Raw genomic sequence first — 15,216 nt, forward strand, 5'->3', positions numbered from 1 at the left:
GATTTTCAATGCTCTCCTGGCTTGGCCTCAACTAGCGAAGGCCAAATTCATAAGATTTCAGTCGGACAACATGACGACTGTAGCGTACATCAATCATCAGGGAGGGACAAAGAGTTCCCTGGCGATGAGAGAGGTATCCAAGATCATCAAATGGGCGGAGGATCACTCCTGCCATCTATCTGCAATTCACATCCCAGGAGTAGACAACTGGGAGGCAGATTATTTGAGTCGTCAGACTTTCCATCCGGGGGAGTGGGAACTCCACCCGGAGGTCTTTGCCCAGTTAACTCAACTATGGGGCATTCCAGATATGGATCTGATGGTGTCTCGTCAGAACTCCAAGGTTCCACGCTACGGGTCCAGATCCAGGGATCCCAAGGCGACACTAGTAGATGCATTAGTGGCGCCTTGGTCGTTCAATCTAGCTTATGTGTTTCCACCGTTTCCTCTCCTTCCCAGGCTAGTAGCCAGGATCAAACAGGAGAAGGCTTCGGTGATTCTAATAGCTCCTGCATGGCCACGCAGGACTTGGTATGCAGACCTGGTGAATATGTCATCGGCTCCACCATGGAAGCTACCTTTGAGACAGGACCTTCTAGTACAAGGTCCATTCGAACATCCATACCTAGTTTCTCTGCAACTGACTGCTTGGAAATTGAACGCTTGATTCTATCTAAGCGTGGGTTTTCGGAATCTGTTATAGATACTCTGGTTCAGGCCAGAAAACCTGTGACCAGGAAAATTTACCATAAGATATGGCAAAAATATCTCAGTTGGTGCGAATCCAAGGGTTACTCATGGAGTAAAATTAGGATTCCAAGGATACTTTCCTTTCTCCAAGAGGGTTTGGAGAAAGGTCTGTCAGCTAGTTCTCTAAAAGGACAGATATCTGCTCTGTCTGTCTTGTTGCACAAATGTCTGGCAGCCGTGCCAGATGTACAAGCGTTTGTACAGGCGTTAGTCAGAATCAAGCCTGTCTACAGACCTATGACTCCTCCATGGAGTCTAAACTTAGTTCTTTCAGTTCTTCAAGGGGTTCCGTTTGAACCTTTACATTCCATAGATATTAAGTTACTATCTTGGAAAGTTCTGTTTTTGGTTGCTATTTCTTCCGCTAGAAGAGTTTCTGAATTGTCTGCTTTGCAGTGTACTTCACCCTATCTGGTATTCCATACAGATAAGGTAGTTTTACGTACCAAGCCTGGTTTTCTTCCAAAAGTGGTTTCCAACAGGAATATTAACCAGGAAATAGTTGTTCCTTCTCTGTGTCCGAATCCAGTTTCGAAGAAGGAACGTTTGTTACATAACCTAGATGTGGTTCATGCTTTAAAATTCTATTTAGAAGCAACAAAGAATTTCAGACAGACATCATCCTTGTTTATCGTCTATTCTGGTAAGAGGAGAGGTCAGAAAGCTACTGCTACCTCTCTTTCCTTTTGGCTAAAAAGCATCATCCGATTGGCTTATGAGACTGCCGGACGGCAGCCTCCTGAACAAATTACAGCTCGCTCTACTAGAGCTGTGGCTTCCACATGGGCCTTCAAGAATGAGGCTTCTGTTGAACAGATCTGTAAGGCAGTGACTTGGTCTTCTCTGCATACATTTGCCAAATTTTACAAATTCGATACTTATGCTTCTTCGGAGGCTATTTTTAAGAGAAAGGTTTTGCAAGCAGTGGTGCCTTCCGTTTAGGTTACCTGACTTGTTCCCTCCCTTCATCCGTGTCCTAAAGCTTTGGTATTGGTTCCCACAAGTAAGGATGAAGCCGTGGACCGGACACACCAATGTAGGAGAAAACAGAATTTATGTTTACCTGATAAATTTCTTTCTCCTACGGTGTGTCCGGTCCACGGCCCGCCCTGGCTTTTAGTCAGGTTTAAAATTTTTGTTTTTTGTACACTACAGTCACCATGGCACCTTATGGTTTCTCCTTTTTCTCCTAACCGTCGGTCGAATGACTGGGGGGCGGAGCCAGAGGGGGGGGCTATATGGACAGCTTTTGCTGTGTGCTCTCTTTGCCATTTCCTGTAGGGGAAGAGAATATCCCACAAGTAAGGATGAAGCCGTGGACCGGACACACCGTAGGAGAAAGAAATTTAGCAGGTAAACATAAATTCTGTTTTTTATTGCATTGAAGATCTGTTTAAGTCTATCAAACATGTCTGACCCTTCAGATAACCTATGTTCTGTATGTTCAAAGGCCAAGGTGGTTCCCCCATTAAATTTATGTGTGACGTGTGCCATAGCGTCCAAACAGCTTAAGGACCGTACAATCACACTTAAAGATATAGCCCAAGATGAAGGTAGTGAGGATAGCTCACTATCCTCTCCTTCTGTGTCAACACCAGCTATGCCCGTGCAAGCAATGCCCAGTACATCTAGCGCACCAATTGCTATTACTATGCAGCAGTTAGCAGCAGTAATGGATAATTCTCTCAGCATTTTTATCCAAACTGCCAGCTTTTCCTAGGAAGCATTATTGCTCAGTTTTAAATACAGATAATGAGCAAGCAGACGCAGAGGATAATTTATCTGTAGTGCCCTCACATCAATCTGACTTGGCGGTGAGGGAGGGCCTGTCTGAGGGAGAAATTTCTGACACAGGAAAAGTTTCTCAGCAGGAAGAGCCTGATTCTATAGCATTTAAATTTAAGCTAGAACACCTCAGCGCCCTACTTAAGGAGGTCCTAACTACGCTTGATGATTGTGAACCTTTGGTGGTCCCAGAAAAATTGTGTAAAATGGATAAATTCTTAGAGGTCCCAGTACTGATGCGTTTCCGATACCTAAGAGGGTGGCGGATATAGTGAATAAGGAGTGGGAGAAGCCAGGTGTACCTTTTGTTCCCCCTCCTATATTTAAGAAAATGTTCCCCATTGTTGACCCCAGAAGGGTCGTGTGGCAGACGGTCCCTAAGGTAGAGGGGGCAGTTTCAACGCTAGCTAAGCGCACGACTATACCAATAGAAGACAGTTGCGCTTTCAAAGATCCTATGGATAAAAAATTTGAAGGTTTACTTAAGAAAATTTTTGTTCAACAAGGTTTTCTTCTTCAACCAATTTCTTAATATTCCTGTAACCTACAGCTGATTTTTGGTTTGAGGAATTAGAAAACTTGCTCCAGAAGGAGACTTCTTATGATGAAGTCATGGATAGAATTCACGCCCTGAAGTTGGCTAATTCTTTCATTACAGATGCCGCTTTTCAGTTAGCTAAATTAGCGGCGAAAAATTCTGGTTTCGCAATAGTGGCGCGTAGAGCGCTTTGGCTAAAATCGTGGTCGGCGGATGTGTTGTCCCAAACAAAATTGCTTAATATTCCTTTCAAGGGTAAGACCCTATTTGGACCAGAGTTGAAAGAAATTATTTCAGATATCACTGGAGGAAAGGGACATGCCCTTCCACAGGATAGACCTCTCAAAGCTAAATATAAGTCTAATTTTCGTTCCTTTCGCAATTTCAGGAATGGACCGGCTTCTACCTCTACAGCCACTAGGCAAGAGGGTAACGCATCCCAACCCAAACCAGCATGGAAACCATTGCAAGGCTGGAACAAGGGTAAACAGGCCAAAAAGCCTGCTGCTGTTACCAAGACAGCATGAAGGGGTAGCCCCCGATCCGGGACCGGATCTAGTAGGGGGCAGACTTTCTCTGTTTGCTCAGGCCTGGGCAAGAGATGTTCCAGACCCCTGGGCACTAGAAATTGTCTCTCAGGGGTATCTTCTAGAATTCAAGGATCTTCCTCCAAGGGGAAGGTTGCACATGTCTCGCTTATCTTTAGACCAGATAAAGAGACAGGCATTCTTACATTGCATAGAAGACCTTTTAAAAATGGGAGTGATACACCCAGTTCCAACAGCAGAACAAGGACTGGGATTTTACTCAAACCTGTTTGTAGTTCCCAAAAAGGAAGGAACTTTCAGGCCATTTCTGTACTTAAAGATCCTAAACAAATTCCTAAGAGTTCCATCATTCGAAATGGAAACCATTCGGACAATTTTAACAATGATCCAGAAGGGTCAATATATGACTACCGTGGACTTAAAGGATGCGTACCTGCATATTCCTATCCACAAAGATCACCATCAGTTTCTGAGGTCCGCCTTTCTGGACAAGCATTACCAGTTTGTGGCTCTTCCCTTCGGATTGGCCACTGCTCCCAGAATTTTCACAAAAGTGCTAAGGCCAAGGGGCATTGCAGTAGCACCTTACCTAGACAACATTTTAATACAGGCGTCGTCCTTTCACAAAGCAAGGGCTCATACGGACATTGTTCTAGCCTTTCTAAGGTCTCACGGGTGGAAGGTGAACATAGAAAAAAGTTCTCTGTCCCCGTTCACAAGGGTTCCCTTCCTGGGAAAAATAATAGACTCGGTAGAAATGAAAATCTTTCTGACGGAGGTCAGGAAATTAAAACTTTTGAACACTTGTCGAGTTCTTCATACCATTCCTCAACCCTCCGTAGCTCAGTGCATGGAGGTAATAGGACTAATGGTTGCGGCAATGGACATGGTTCCTTTTGCTTGAATTAATTTAAGACCACTGGAACTATTCATGCTCAAACAGTGGAATGGGGATTATGCAGATTTGTCTCCCCAGATACAAATGGACCAGAAGACCAGAGACTCACTCCTCTGGTGGTTGTCTCAGGATCACCTGTCTCAGGGAATGAATTTCCGCAGACCGGAGTGGATCATTGTCACGACTGACGCCAGCCTCTTAGGCTGTGGTGCGGTCTGGGACTCCCTGAAAGCTCAGGGTCTATGGTCTCGGGAAGTATCTCTTCTCCCGATAAACATTTTGGAATTGAGAGCGATATTCAATATGCTCCAGGCATGGCCTCAACTAGCGGAGGCCAAATTCATCAGATTTCAGTCGGACAACATGACGACTGTAGCCTACATCAATCATCAGGGGGGAACAAAGAGTTCCCTGGCTTTGAGGGAGGTATCCAAGATCATCAAATGGGCAGAGGATCACTCCTGCCATCTATCAGCAATTCACATCCCAGGAGTGGACAACTGGGAAGCGGATTATCTGAGTCGTCAGACTTTCCATCCGGGGGAGTGGGAGCTCCACCCGGAGGTTTTTGCTCAGCTGACCCAGCTATGGGGCATTCCAGATCTGGATCTGATGGCGTCACGTCACAACTCCTAAGTTCCACGTTACGGGTCCAGGTCCAGGGATCCCAAGGCGACATTGGTAGATGCCTTAGTAGCGCCTTGGTCATTCAATCTAGCTTATGTCTTTCCACCGTTTCCCCTTCTCCCTTGGCTAGTAGCCAGGATCAAACAGGAGAAGGCTTCGGTAGTTCTGATAGCTCCTGCGTGGCCACGCAGGACTTGGTATGCAGACCTGGTGAATATGTCATCGGTTCCACCATGGAAGCTGCCTTTGAGACAGGACCTTCTAATTCAAGGTCCATTCGAACATCCAAACCTAGTTTCTCTGCAACTGACTGCTTGGAGATTGAACGCTTAATTCTAGCTAAGCGTGGGTTTTCTGAATCAGTTATAGATACTTTGATCCAGGCTAGAAAGCCTGTCACCAGGAAAATTTACCATAAGATATGGCGGAAATATCTTTGCTGGTGTGAATCCAAGGGTTACTCATGGAGTAAGATTAGGATTCCAAGGATACTATCTTTTCTCCAAGAAGGATTGGAGAAAGGTCTTTCAGCTAGTTCCTTAAAAGGACAGATATCTGCTCTGTCTGTTTTGTTACACAAGCGTCTTGCAGCCATGCAAGATATTCAGGTGTTTGTACAGGCTTTAGTCAGAATCAAGCCTGTCTACAGACCTGTGGCTCCTCCATGGAGTCTAAATTTAGTTCTTTAAGTTCTTCAAGGGGTTCCGTTTGAACCTCTACATTCCATAGATATTAAGTTACTATCTTGGAAAGTTTTGTTTTTAGTAGCTATTTCTTCTGCTAGAAGAGTTACTGAATTGTCTGCTTTGCAGTGTAATTCACCCTATCTGGTGTTCCATACAGATAAGGTTATTTTACGTACCAAACCTGGTTTTCTTCCAAAGGTGGTTTCCAATAAGAATATCAACCAGGAAATAGTTGTTCCTTCTCTGTGTCCTAATCCAGTTTCTAACAAGGAACGTCTGTTACACAATCTTGATGTGGTTCGTGCTTTAAAGTTTTATCTAAAAGCAACTAAAGACTTCAGACAAACATCGTCCTTGTTTGTCGTCTATTCTGGCAAGAGAAGAGGTCAAAAGGCGACTGCGACCTCTCTGTCCTTCTGGCTAAAAAGCATCATCCGGTTGGCTTATGAGACTGCTGGATGGCAGCCTCCTGAACGAATTACAGCTCACTCTACTAGAGCTGTGGCTTCCACATGGGCTTTCAAGAACGAGGCTTCTCTTGAACAGATTTGTAAGGCAGCGACTTTGTCTTCACTGCATACGTTTGCCAAATTTTACAAATTCTATACTTTTGCTTCTTCGGAGGCTATTTTTGGGAGAAAGGTTTTGCAAGCAGTGGTGCCTTCCGTTTAGGTTACCTGACTTGTTCCCTCCCTTCATCCGTGTCCTAAAGCTTTGGTATTGGTTCCCACAAGTAAGGATGAAGCCGTGGACCGGATACACCAATGTAGGAGAAAACAGAATTTATGTTTACCTGATAAATTTCTTTCTCCTACGGTGTATCCGGTCCACGGCCCGCCCTGGCATTTTGGTCAGGTTTAAATTATTTTTTTGTAAACTACAGTCACCACTGCACCCTATGGTTCTCCTTTTTCTCCTAACTGTCGGTCAAATGACTGGGGGGGCGGAGCCTGAGGGGAGCTATATGGACAGCTTTGCTGTGTGCTCTCTTTGCCACTTCCTGTAGGGATTGAGAATATCCCACAAGTAAGGATGAAGCCATGGACCGGATACACGGTAGGAGAAAGAAATTTATCAGGTAAACATAAATTCTGTTTTTTTCTCCTTCTTTCCCTTGTTTCCTCTGCAGAATGACTGGGGAATAGGAGAAGTGGGAGGGATATTTAAGCCTTTGGCTGGGGTGTCTTTGGGGTGTATGGTAAGCATACATTGTTTTTAATTATAATTTTAATGTGTTTTGTGCAACTGAAGTTGCATAATCCTGACACGCATTTAAATTCAATTGCGCTTGAGTGAATGCGTTTACTTCCATTGCGTGCAGTGAGCAGGAATAAACCTGTTTGCTTGCCGCCAACTGTTAGCGCACCACTCCTAATCTAGCCCTTAGTGAGGTGTCTCATGCAATCTTTCTACATGAAAACAAGGTATTCTTGTGGATTTTGACTTTAATTTTTTTTTTTTTTTTTTTTTGCTCTGTTATAACATTCTAAGAACATGTGTAATGGGTTGGAATAGATTTATGTAGCCTTATTAAATGGCTTAGTGTTGGCATATTTCTGCCTAGATTTTGTTCTTGTGTTTTCTGTAAGTTTTATTTCTGCCGTGTCTTCACGTTTGTGTGTTAAAGGGACACTGAACCCAATTTTTTTTTTCTTTTGTGATTCAGATAGAGCGTCCACTTTTAAACAACTTTCTAATTTACTTCTATTATAATTTTTTCTTTGTTCTCTTGCTTTCTTTATTTGAAAAAGAAGGCATCTAAGCTATTTTTTTGGTTTGGAAAACACTTGTTTATTTGTGGGTGAATGTATCCACCAATCAGCAAGAACAACACAGTGTGTTCACCAAAAATGGTCCGGCATCTAAACTTACATTCTTGCATTTCAAATAAAGATACCAAGAGAATGAAAATAATTTGATAAAAGGAGTAAATTAGAAAGTTGCTTAAAATTGCATGCTCTATCTCAATCACAATACAAAAAAAATTGGGTTCAGTGTCCCTTTAAGCGCAGTAGAGCTTTTACTAAAGTACTGTTTTTGTACTGCAGCAACTGCTTTAAAGGGCCAGTAAACCTACAAAATAATGTTATATAATTCTGCACATAGTGCAGAATTATATAACATTAGGTTAGCTACAGCTTTCTAAATCAAAGTATGTCACAGATATTTTCCTACAAAAATGTATTTTACAGACCGCCGCTCCTGGCTCTACTGACCGGGTCTGTTTTTTTTTATAATTCGCAAAATGATCGCTCCCGCTACCAGACCAGAGCGGGAGCGAGCTACATTCATTTTAATGGCGTGATCAGGCCGGCTGTGACTAGACAAAAAAAAGAATTATATAACATTATTTGGTGGTTTTACTGGCCCTTTAATTCTCAAGATCTGCTAGACCAGGGTTCTCTAAACCACGGGTTGGGACCGATTACTGGGTCGCAACACCATGTTTGCTGGGTCGCGACTTGCGTGTATGTTGTAGGCTAGTGTATGTGTTGTTTAAGATTGTGTGTGTAGTGTGTGTCTTGTATGAAAGTGTCTGTAGTGTGTGTTGTATGAGTATATGTGTGTTATTACCTTTTACAGATTTCAAGTTTGACTACAATAAGGAATAAAGTAATACATACATTTTAGTCACTTTGCCAAAACATCAAGCTATCTTGTATATTCCGATATTTTCAGACCAATCATATAAATAGGGTCACTAAGGTATGTGGTATTATTGCACTGGTTCTTGGGGAAATTTTTTTGAAGAACCCTGTACTAGACAATATGTAGAAGTATTACTGAGACAGTGTGCAATATGAAGAAAAAAAAAGTTGATAATGTATACATATGAGTCTGATTTGTTGATGGCTGTCACATAATACAGGGGTGCTGGGATATGATTGAAATTTGGAAATTTGTCAAGAAAAAATCTATGGCACAAGTGTTATTGCACTATATTTATATTGTCTGTTTGTTAATTATGCAAGCCAACTGTATTTAATATACAGTAACATTGAGTAATGTTTGTCGTAAGTGCTCCATGTATGTGGTATGGGAGATTTGCCAACGTTTTTCCCCCTTATATATTGGCTCCCAAATCCGCTGTTGTTTCTCATTGATAGCATGACCAGCCATAATCATATTTTTTTTCACAGGTGCCAAATGGCTCGACCAATCAGAGACCATACTGTCTGCACCATTCACTCTAAAGTAGCGTGCTCCTGCACAGAATGGTCGCACTACGTGGGTGTGCGCTACTCTATAGTGAACCGTGCTTTGAGGCACATTTAATTAGTTTGATAACATGAAGAAACATTAATATTTTTTTTATATTTAACAAAATGCATTATTTTTGTAATATTATCTAGTAGATAAAGTAAAGAAAAAAAATCAATTTAGTGCGTCAAAATTGTGTATGCTTACATTAAATCCCAACAGTTATTAAATAGTCTTGTCAGTGAATATGTTTTTGTGTAGATTTGATCAGCAGCACTTCACACAATGACAGATAATAAGCTAAAGAAATCTAGACAGTAATAAATAGATTTGATCAATACTGGAGTGATGCATTTCCGCAAAGGCTCAATATCCTCTCTGAGATTCCCTGTTATGATATCATTGTTTACTGTCCTTTTACGCACACAAGCTGATGTGGAGATACATATTTATTAGTCTCCAATCACAAATATCGCATTGCAGCGTTTTAATGTGAAACATTTGGGAAATACTATAGATTCACATTTTATATATAAATGCATGATACCATTTTCACATGAATAGAGCATTTGGTACCCCCAAAAAAGCACTTTATGTTCATTATGAACAGCACTTAATTTCATTGTATCATTTCCTGGTATATTTTACCTTTACGGTACTTGTACCACCCCCCGCTTTATGTTTTAGAGTTGCAAGAAAAAGTTTGTGAAACCTTTATCTTCAATAAACGTTTGAAAAGGACAACTGTTTTATTACTTAAAGGGACATGAAACCCAAAACTTTTCTGTTATGATTTAGGTAGAACATACAATTTTAAACAACTTTCCACTTTACTTCTATTATCAAATTTGTTTAATTCTCCTGGTATCATTTGTTAAAGGAGCAGCAATGCACTACTGGTTTCTAACTGAACACATGGCTGAGCCAATGACAATCGGTATATATATGCAGCCACCAATCAGCAGCTAGAACATAGGTCCTTTTCTGCTCCTGAGCTTGCCTAGATAAACCTTTCAGCACAGGATAACAAGAGAAGGAAGCTAATTAAATAATTGAAGTAAATTGTAAAGTTGTTTAAAATTGTATACTCTGTCTAAATCGCAAATGCCCTATATATATATATATATATATATATATATACACACACAGAGAGAGTTCCTGTGAGTGTGCTTCTCTGTGTGTGTTTATATACAGGTAGCCCTCAGTTTACGCCGGGGTTAGGTTCCAGAAGGAATGGTTGTAAATCGAAACCGTTGTAAATTGAAACCCAGTTTATAATGTCAATGGGAAGTGAGGGAGATAGGTTCCAGGCTCCTCTCAAAATTGTCATAAGTAACACCTAATACATTATTTTTAAAGCTTTGAAATGAAGACTTTAAATGCTAAACAGCATTATAAACCTAATAAAATAATCACTCAACACAGACTTCACTTGCATTTTTCTGCAAACAGTTCTTTCTATGCATTCCAGTCTGGACTGATTTATAGACAGGAAGATCTTGTTCCTTTGAAATCTGCTCAATAGCTCGTATATGTATATATATATATATATATATATATATATATATATATATATATATATATATATATATATATATATACATACATATACACATATATATATATAATCAGAACAAATGAAATTCACATGTTTGAGATGTCAGTAAAGCTCCAAGATGTTAGTGAAACATAGACCCTTTTTTTTCCCTCTGCATGTCCAGCAGATATCCAAGGGAATTCTGCATCAAAGCTTACAATGGTTTTGTATTCTTTCCCACGATGACGCGTAGTTTAAGGTCTGGTAATACTACACAATTGGAAACACTGAAAAACATTGGCAACAGAATTCATGAAAAGGAGATTATTGCTTACCAAATGTAATAAGACGTCTTAAAATAAAACCTATAATCCACAGCTTATTTGTATATAACTGTATGTGTTATTTCCCATGAAAATATAGCAGCATTTTAGTAACATAATACACTATATGCTATACTTAAATTATATTTCATCAATCAATCACCAGTTCAGGACACACAGTTCATTCACTGAATGATTCTTCTTTTGTACAAGATATTATATATATATATATATATATATTCAAAATAATTTTATTGATACTACTTCAACAGTACAATATAAAATAACGTGCAATACATTTAGATATTGATAAATACATAGTGTCTCGGCAGTGTTAAAAGAAAAATATAGGTAAGCAGCATATTTAAATATTGTTATTATCTGTCTCTAGAGTATCTATATTCCTCCCTAGGAACGTAATAGAGAGATAGACATCCATTTGATGTATCATAAAGTAATGGTGTTTTTCAAGTGTTATAGTTAATGAGACATATGAGATCCATTCAATTACTAAGGGGACAGTCTTATTTTTCCACAATCTAGGAATTAATTGCTTGGCACAATTTAGCATTAAATCTAATAATTTAGATTGAAGTCTACATTTCAGTTTGGTAGGTTTGTTGAATAGGAAAATTATTGGGTCCTATGGGATATCAAATTGCAGTACTTTAGAATTTCTCTAGTTATAAGTGACCAATATCCTACTATCCCCGGACAACTCCACCATATATGAAGCGCTGAGCCTAATTGGCCGCATACTCTCCAACATAGAGCTGAGGATGTAGGGAATATTTGTGCTAGTCTACATGGAGTACCATCTACTGAGTAGCTTCATGTTGGTTTCCAAGAATCTCATTGAGGATAAGGAAGAATTCATATGGCGGAATATTGTGAGCCATTCTTTTTCTGTGAGTTTAACGTGAAGTTTCTCTTCCCATTTCATTTTCTCTTCCCATTTCATTTTCTCTTCCCATTTCATTTTCTCTTCCCATTTCATTTTCTCTTCCCATTTCATTTTCTCTTCCCATTTCATTTTCTCTTCCCATTTCATTTTCTCTTCCCATTTCATTTTCTTGGTATTCTACATTGAAGGAGCAGTAATGCGCTACTGGGAGTTAGCTGAACACAGACAAACTAATAACAAGAGGCATATAGGTGCAGCTACCAATCAGTAGCTAGCGCCCATTAGTGTTTTGCTGTTCCTCAATCTACCTAGGTTTTCTTTTCAACAAAGGATACCAAGAAACAAAGCAAATTAGATAATAGAAGTCAATTGGAAAGTTGTATAACATTGTATGTTCTGTCAGAATCAGGAAATAAACATTTTGGGTTGTATGTCCCTTTATGTGCTTTCTAGTATAGGGATGGAAGGATTTGGAAACATTTGTTATTCTTTGAAGTGTTCCTGTATAATTTTTCCTCTTATTCTCATTTTCATATAATAAAGAAAATCCCATACCTCATGATAACCTTGCATTGCCAGACTTAGAAGTCTTTCAAATATCAGTATATTTTAGGTGTTATGTTTTCTTTTATCTTCATTTCTTGATAAACACTATGAGCTATATTTATCGATGTATTGATTGACAGGATTCCCAATTTGCAAACCTGGCCACTGCTTCTTAACTATTGGCTGCAGACTCACTCATGTTCCATCCACAGCTTATAAACCAAGCAAATCTATTAACAATAAAACAAATAATATTTATTTCTTTTTAGCAATTACTAAGCATTTTCAGTTTAAAAAAATGTTTACAAATTTTCAATAGCTACATAAATATCAGAAGACGTTATTTGTCTCAGATGGGTTGTGTTTGCAAAATTCCATTTATTCAAAGGAGCTTTTGCTTTGTCTAAGATATTGTATTTCATCTGCCTAAACACCGCTATATTAAAAGGAAAATTGATGCTCCAGGAAAATAAATTATTTCGATTTTAATGTTATATAAGATAAGTGAACGGTCAGTTCTACATAGATGAGAATGACCTAAAGCATGGCATGTATACAGTGTTACAAGAAATTAGCATTAAAAAAGAAACTCGGTTTTGCCAAATTGCTGCTATTCATAGAAATCTAAATACTGGTACTAATTGAGGATGTAATGCACACAGAACATCATTTAACATATTCTTTTTGTAAAAACACACAAAAAAACTATGCATTATATTGTTCTATAATAAATTAAATTAGTTAATTTTAATCTGTATGTGCGTCTCATATTTCTATGTATCTTTCCAGCTTTCAAATCATCATCATCTTCAAGACAGCCAACATCAAGAAATGTCCCTGCAAAGCATTATTCAGAGGTAAGCTGTCTCTATAATTTGTGCTCTTATGAAAGGAGCATAATGAACACTCTTTTCAAAAGGAACAGTTTGCTTGTTTTATATCATTACAGTAATTATGAGTGTGTATGCTTTCTGAAGACCTGGTTTCTCATATATATGTATGCATAAGACCAGAGGCAGAACTTTTTTCATTTTCTTCAATGAGAATTTTTTGTGAAAATTTTTCTGCAGTGTCTCTAAGGAGCCGGTGATGCTGTGTTTGTTGCCCTTACTTAGTGTGCATGAGGACAGGTTCATGTACAGCCTCGCTGATGTCTGCTGTACGTTCCCACAGTGTCAGTCTGCCTAGGAACCTGCTCTACTGTACTGCTAGGGTCTATATGCTTATTTTAGAGGGGCTGCTGCTCCATGCTTATACTGCTGGTGTATAATATATGCTTCCTAAAGGATGGCACTTAGAGATTAGTATATATATATATATCTTTCATGTAATTAGCAAGAGTCCATGAGCTAGTGACGTATGGGATATATATTCCTACCAGGAGGGGCAAAGTTTCCCAAACCTCAAAATGCCTATAAATACACCCCTCACCACACCCACAAATCAGTTTTACAAACTTTGCCTCCTATGGAGGTGGTAAAGTAAGTTTGTGCTAGATTCTACGTTGATATGCGCTCCGCAGCAGGTTGGAGCCCGGTTTTCCTCTCAGCGTGCAGTGAATGTCAGAGGGATGTGAAGAGAGTATTGCCTGTTTGAATTCAATGATCTCCTTCTACGGGGTCTATTTCATAGGTTCTCTGTTATCGGTCGTAGAGATTCATCTCTTACCTCCCTTTTCAGATTGACGATATACTCTTATATACCATTACCTCTACTGATTTTCGTTTCAGTACTGGTTTGGCTATCTGCTATATGTAGATGAGTGTCCTGGGGTAAGTAAGTCTTATTTTCTGTGACACTCTAAGCCAGTGGTTCTCAACCAAAGTGACCTCAAGGCCCAGTAAATTTTAGCTAGACATGTCCGGGGCCCAGTAGTTTATTTATATATATATACATCTATCTATCTATCTATCTCTCTCTCTCTCTCTCTCTCTCTCTCTCTATATATATATATATATATATATATATATATATATATATCTATATATAGTGAGCAGCAGGGGCGGGCTGATCAGCCAGGCAAATAGGACCTGGGCCGAGGGACCAGCAAGTAGGGGGGCCCACAAATGGTATCTCCACGGATCCTGGTGCATTCCTTAAGCTGGAGTTTTCAGTTGCCCTATCAGTAACTAAGCAAATAAGTGTGGGTTTAGTGGGGGCCCTGGCAGGGGTCTGTCGCTGTGAGGGCCATGGAGTGTGGGGTCTGGCCCTGGAGGTTGGGTGCCCTTTCTCTGGCCCTTAATGTTGGGGGTCCTGGCTCTGTAGGATGAGGGGCCTGTTGGGGGCAGGGCAGGAAGGCTACCATGTACATTTGCATACCATTTAATACATTTTGGTCAGTGTGAGACAGTGTTCCTGGGGCCTTGATTGGTCTCAGTCTGCACCTGGTTTGCAGTGGGGTAAGAGTGTGCAGTGGGGGCATGACAGGTCAGGGCCCACCAGCAGGGCTATCACGGCCCGGTACTGGGCCACGGCCCGGCTGTTGAGAAACCAGGCTCTAAGCTATGGTTGGGCACTTTTTTATAAAGTTCTAAATATATGTGTTTAAACATTTATTTGCCTTGATTCAGGATGTTCAACATTCCTTATTTCAGACAGTCAGTTTCATATTTGGGATAATGCATATGAATTAATCAATTTTTTTCTTACCTTAAAATTTGACTTTTTCCCTGTGGGCTATTAGGCTCGCGGGGGCTGAAAATGCTTCATTTTATTGCGTCATTCTTGGAGCAGACTTTTTTGGCGCAAATTTTTTTTTCTGTTTCCGGCGTCATACGTGTCGCCGGAAGTTGCGGCATTTTTTTGACGTTTTTTTGCGCCAAAAGTGTCGGCGTTCCGGATGTGGTGTCATTTTTGGCGCCAAAAGCATTTAG

General features: G+C 40.0%; 1 protein-coding gene across 2 annotated transcripts in view; it reads left to right on the top strand.

Annotated features, from left to right (window-relative positions):
• MRE11 (MRE11 homolog, double strand break repair nuclease) overlaps positions 1 to 15,216 on the top strand; it is a 1,042,570-nt gene that overhangs the window by 705,672 nt on the left and 321,682 nt on the right. For both annotated transcript variants that reach the window (XM_053708610.1, XM_053708611.1), the window contains exon 17: positions 13,133 to 13,200. In XM_053708610.1, coding sequence (XP_053564585.1) covers positions 13,133 to 13,200 — 68 coding nt within the window. The remainder of the gene's footprint in view (positions 1 to 13,132; positions 13,201 to 15,216) is intronic.

The sequence above is a fragment of the Bombina bombina genome, chromosome 3, assembly GCF_027579735.1.
Source record: "Bombina bombina isolate aBomBom1 chromosome 3, aBomBom1.pri, whole genome shotgun sequence".
NCBI lineage: Eukaryota > Metazoa > Chordata > Amphibia > Anura > Bombinatoridae > Bombina > Bombina bombina.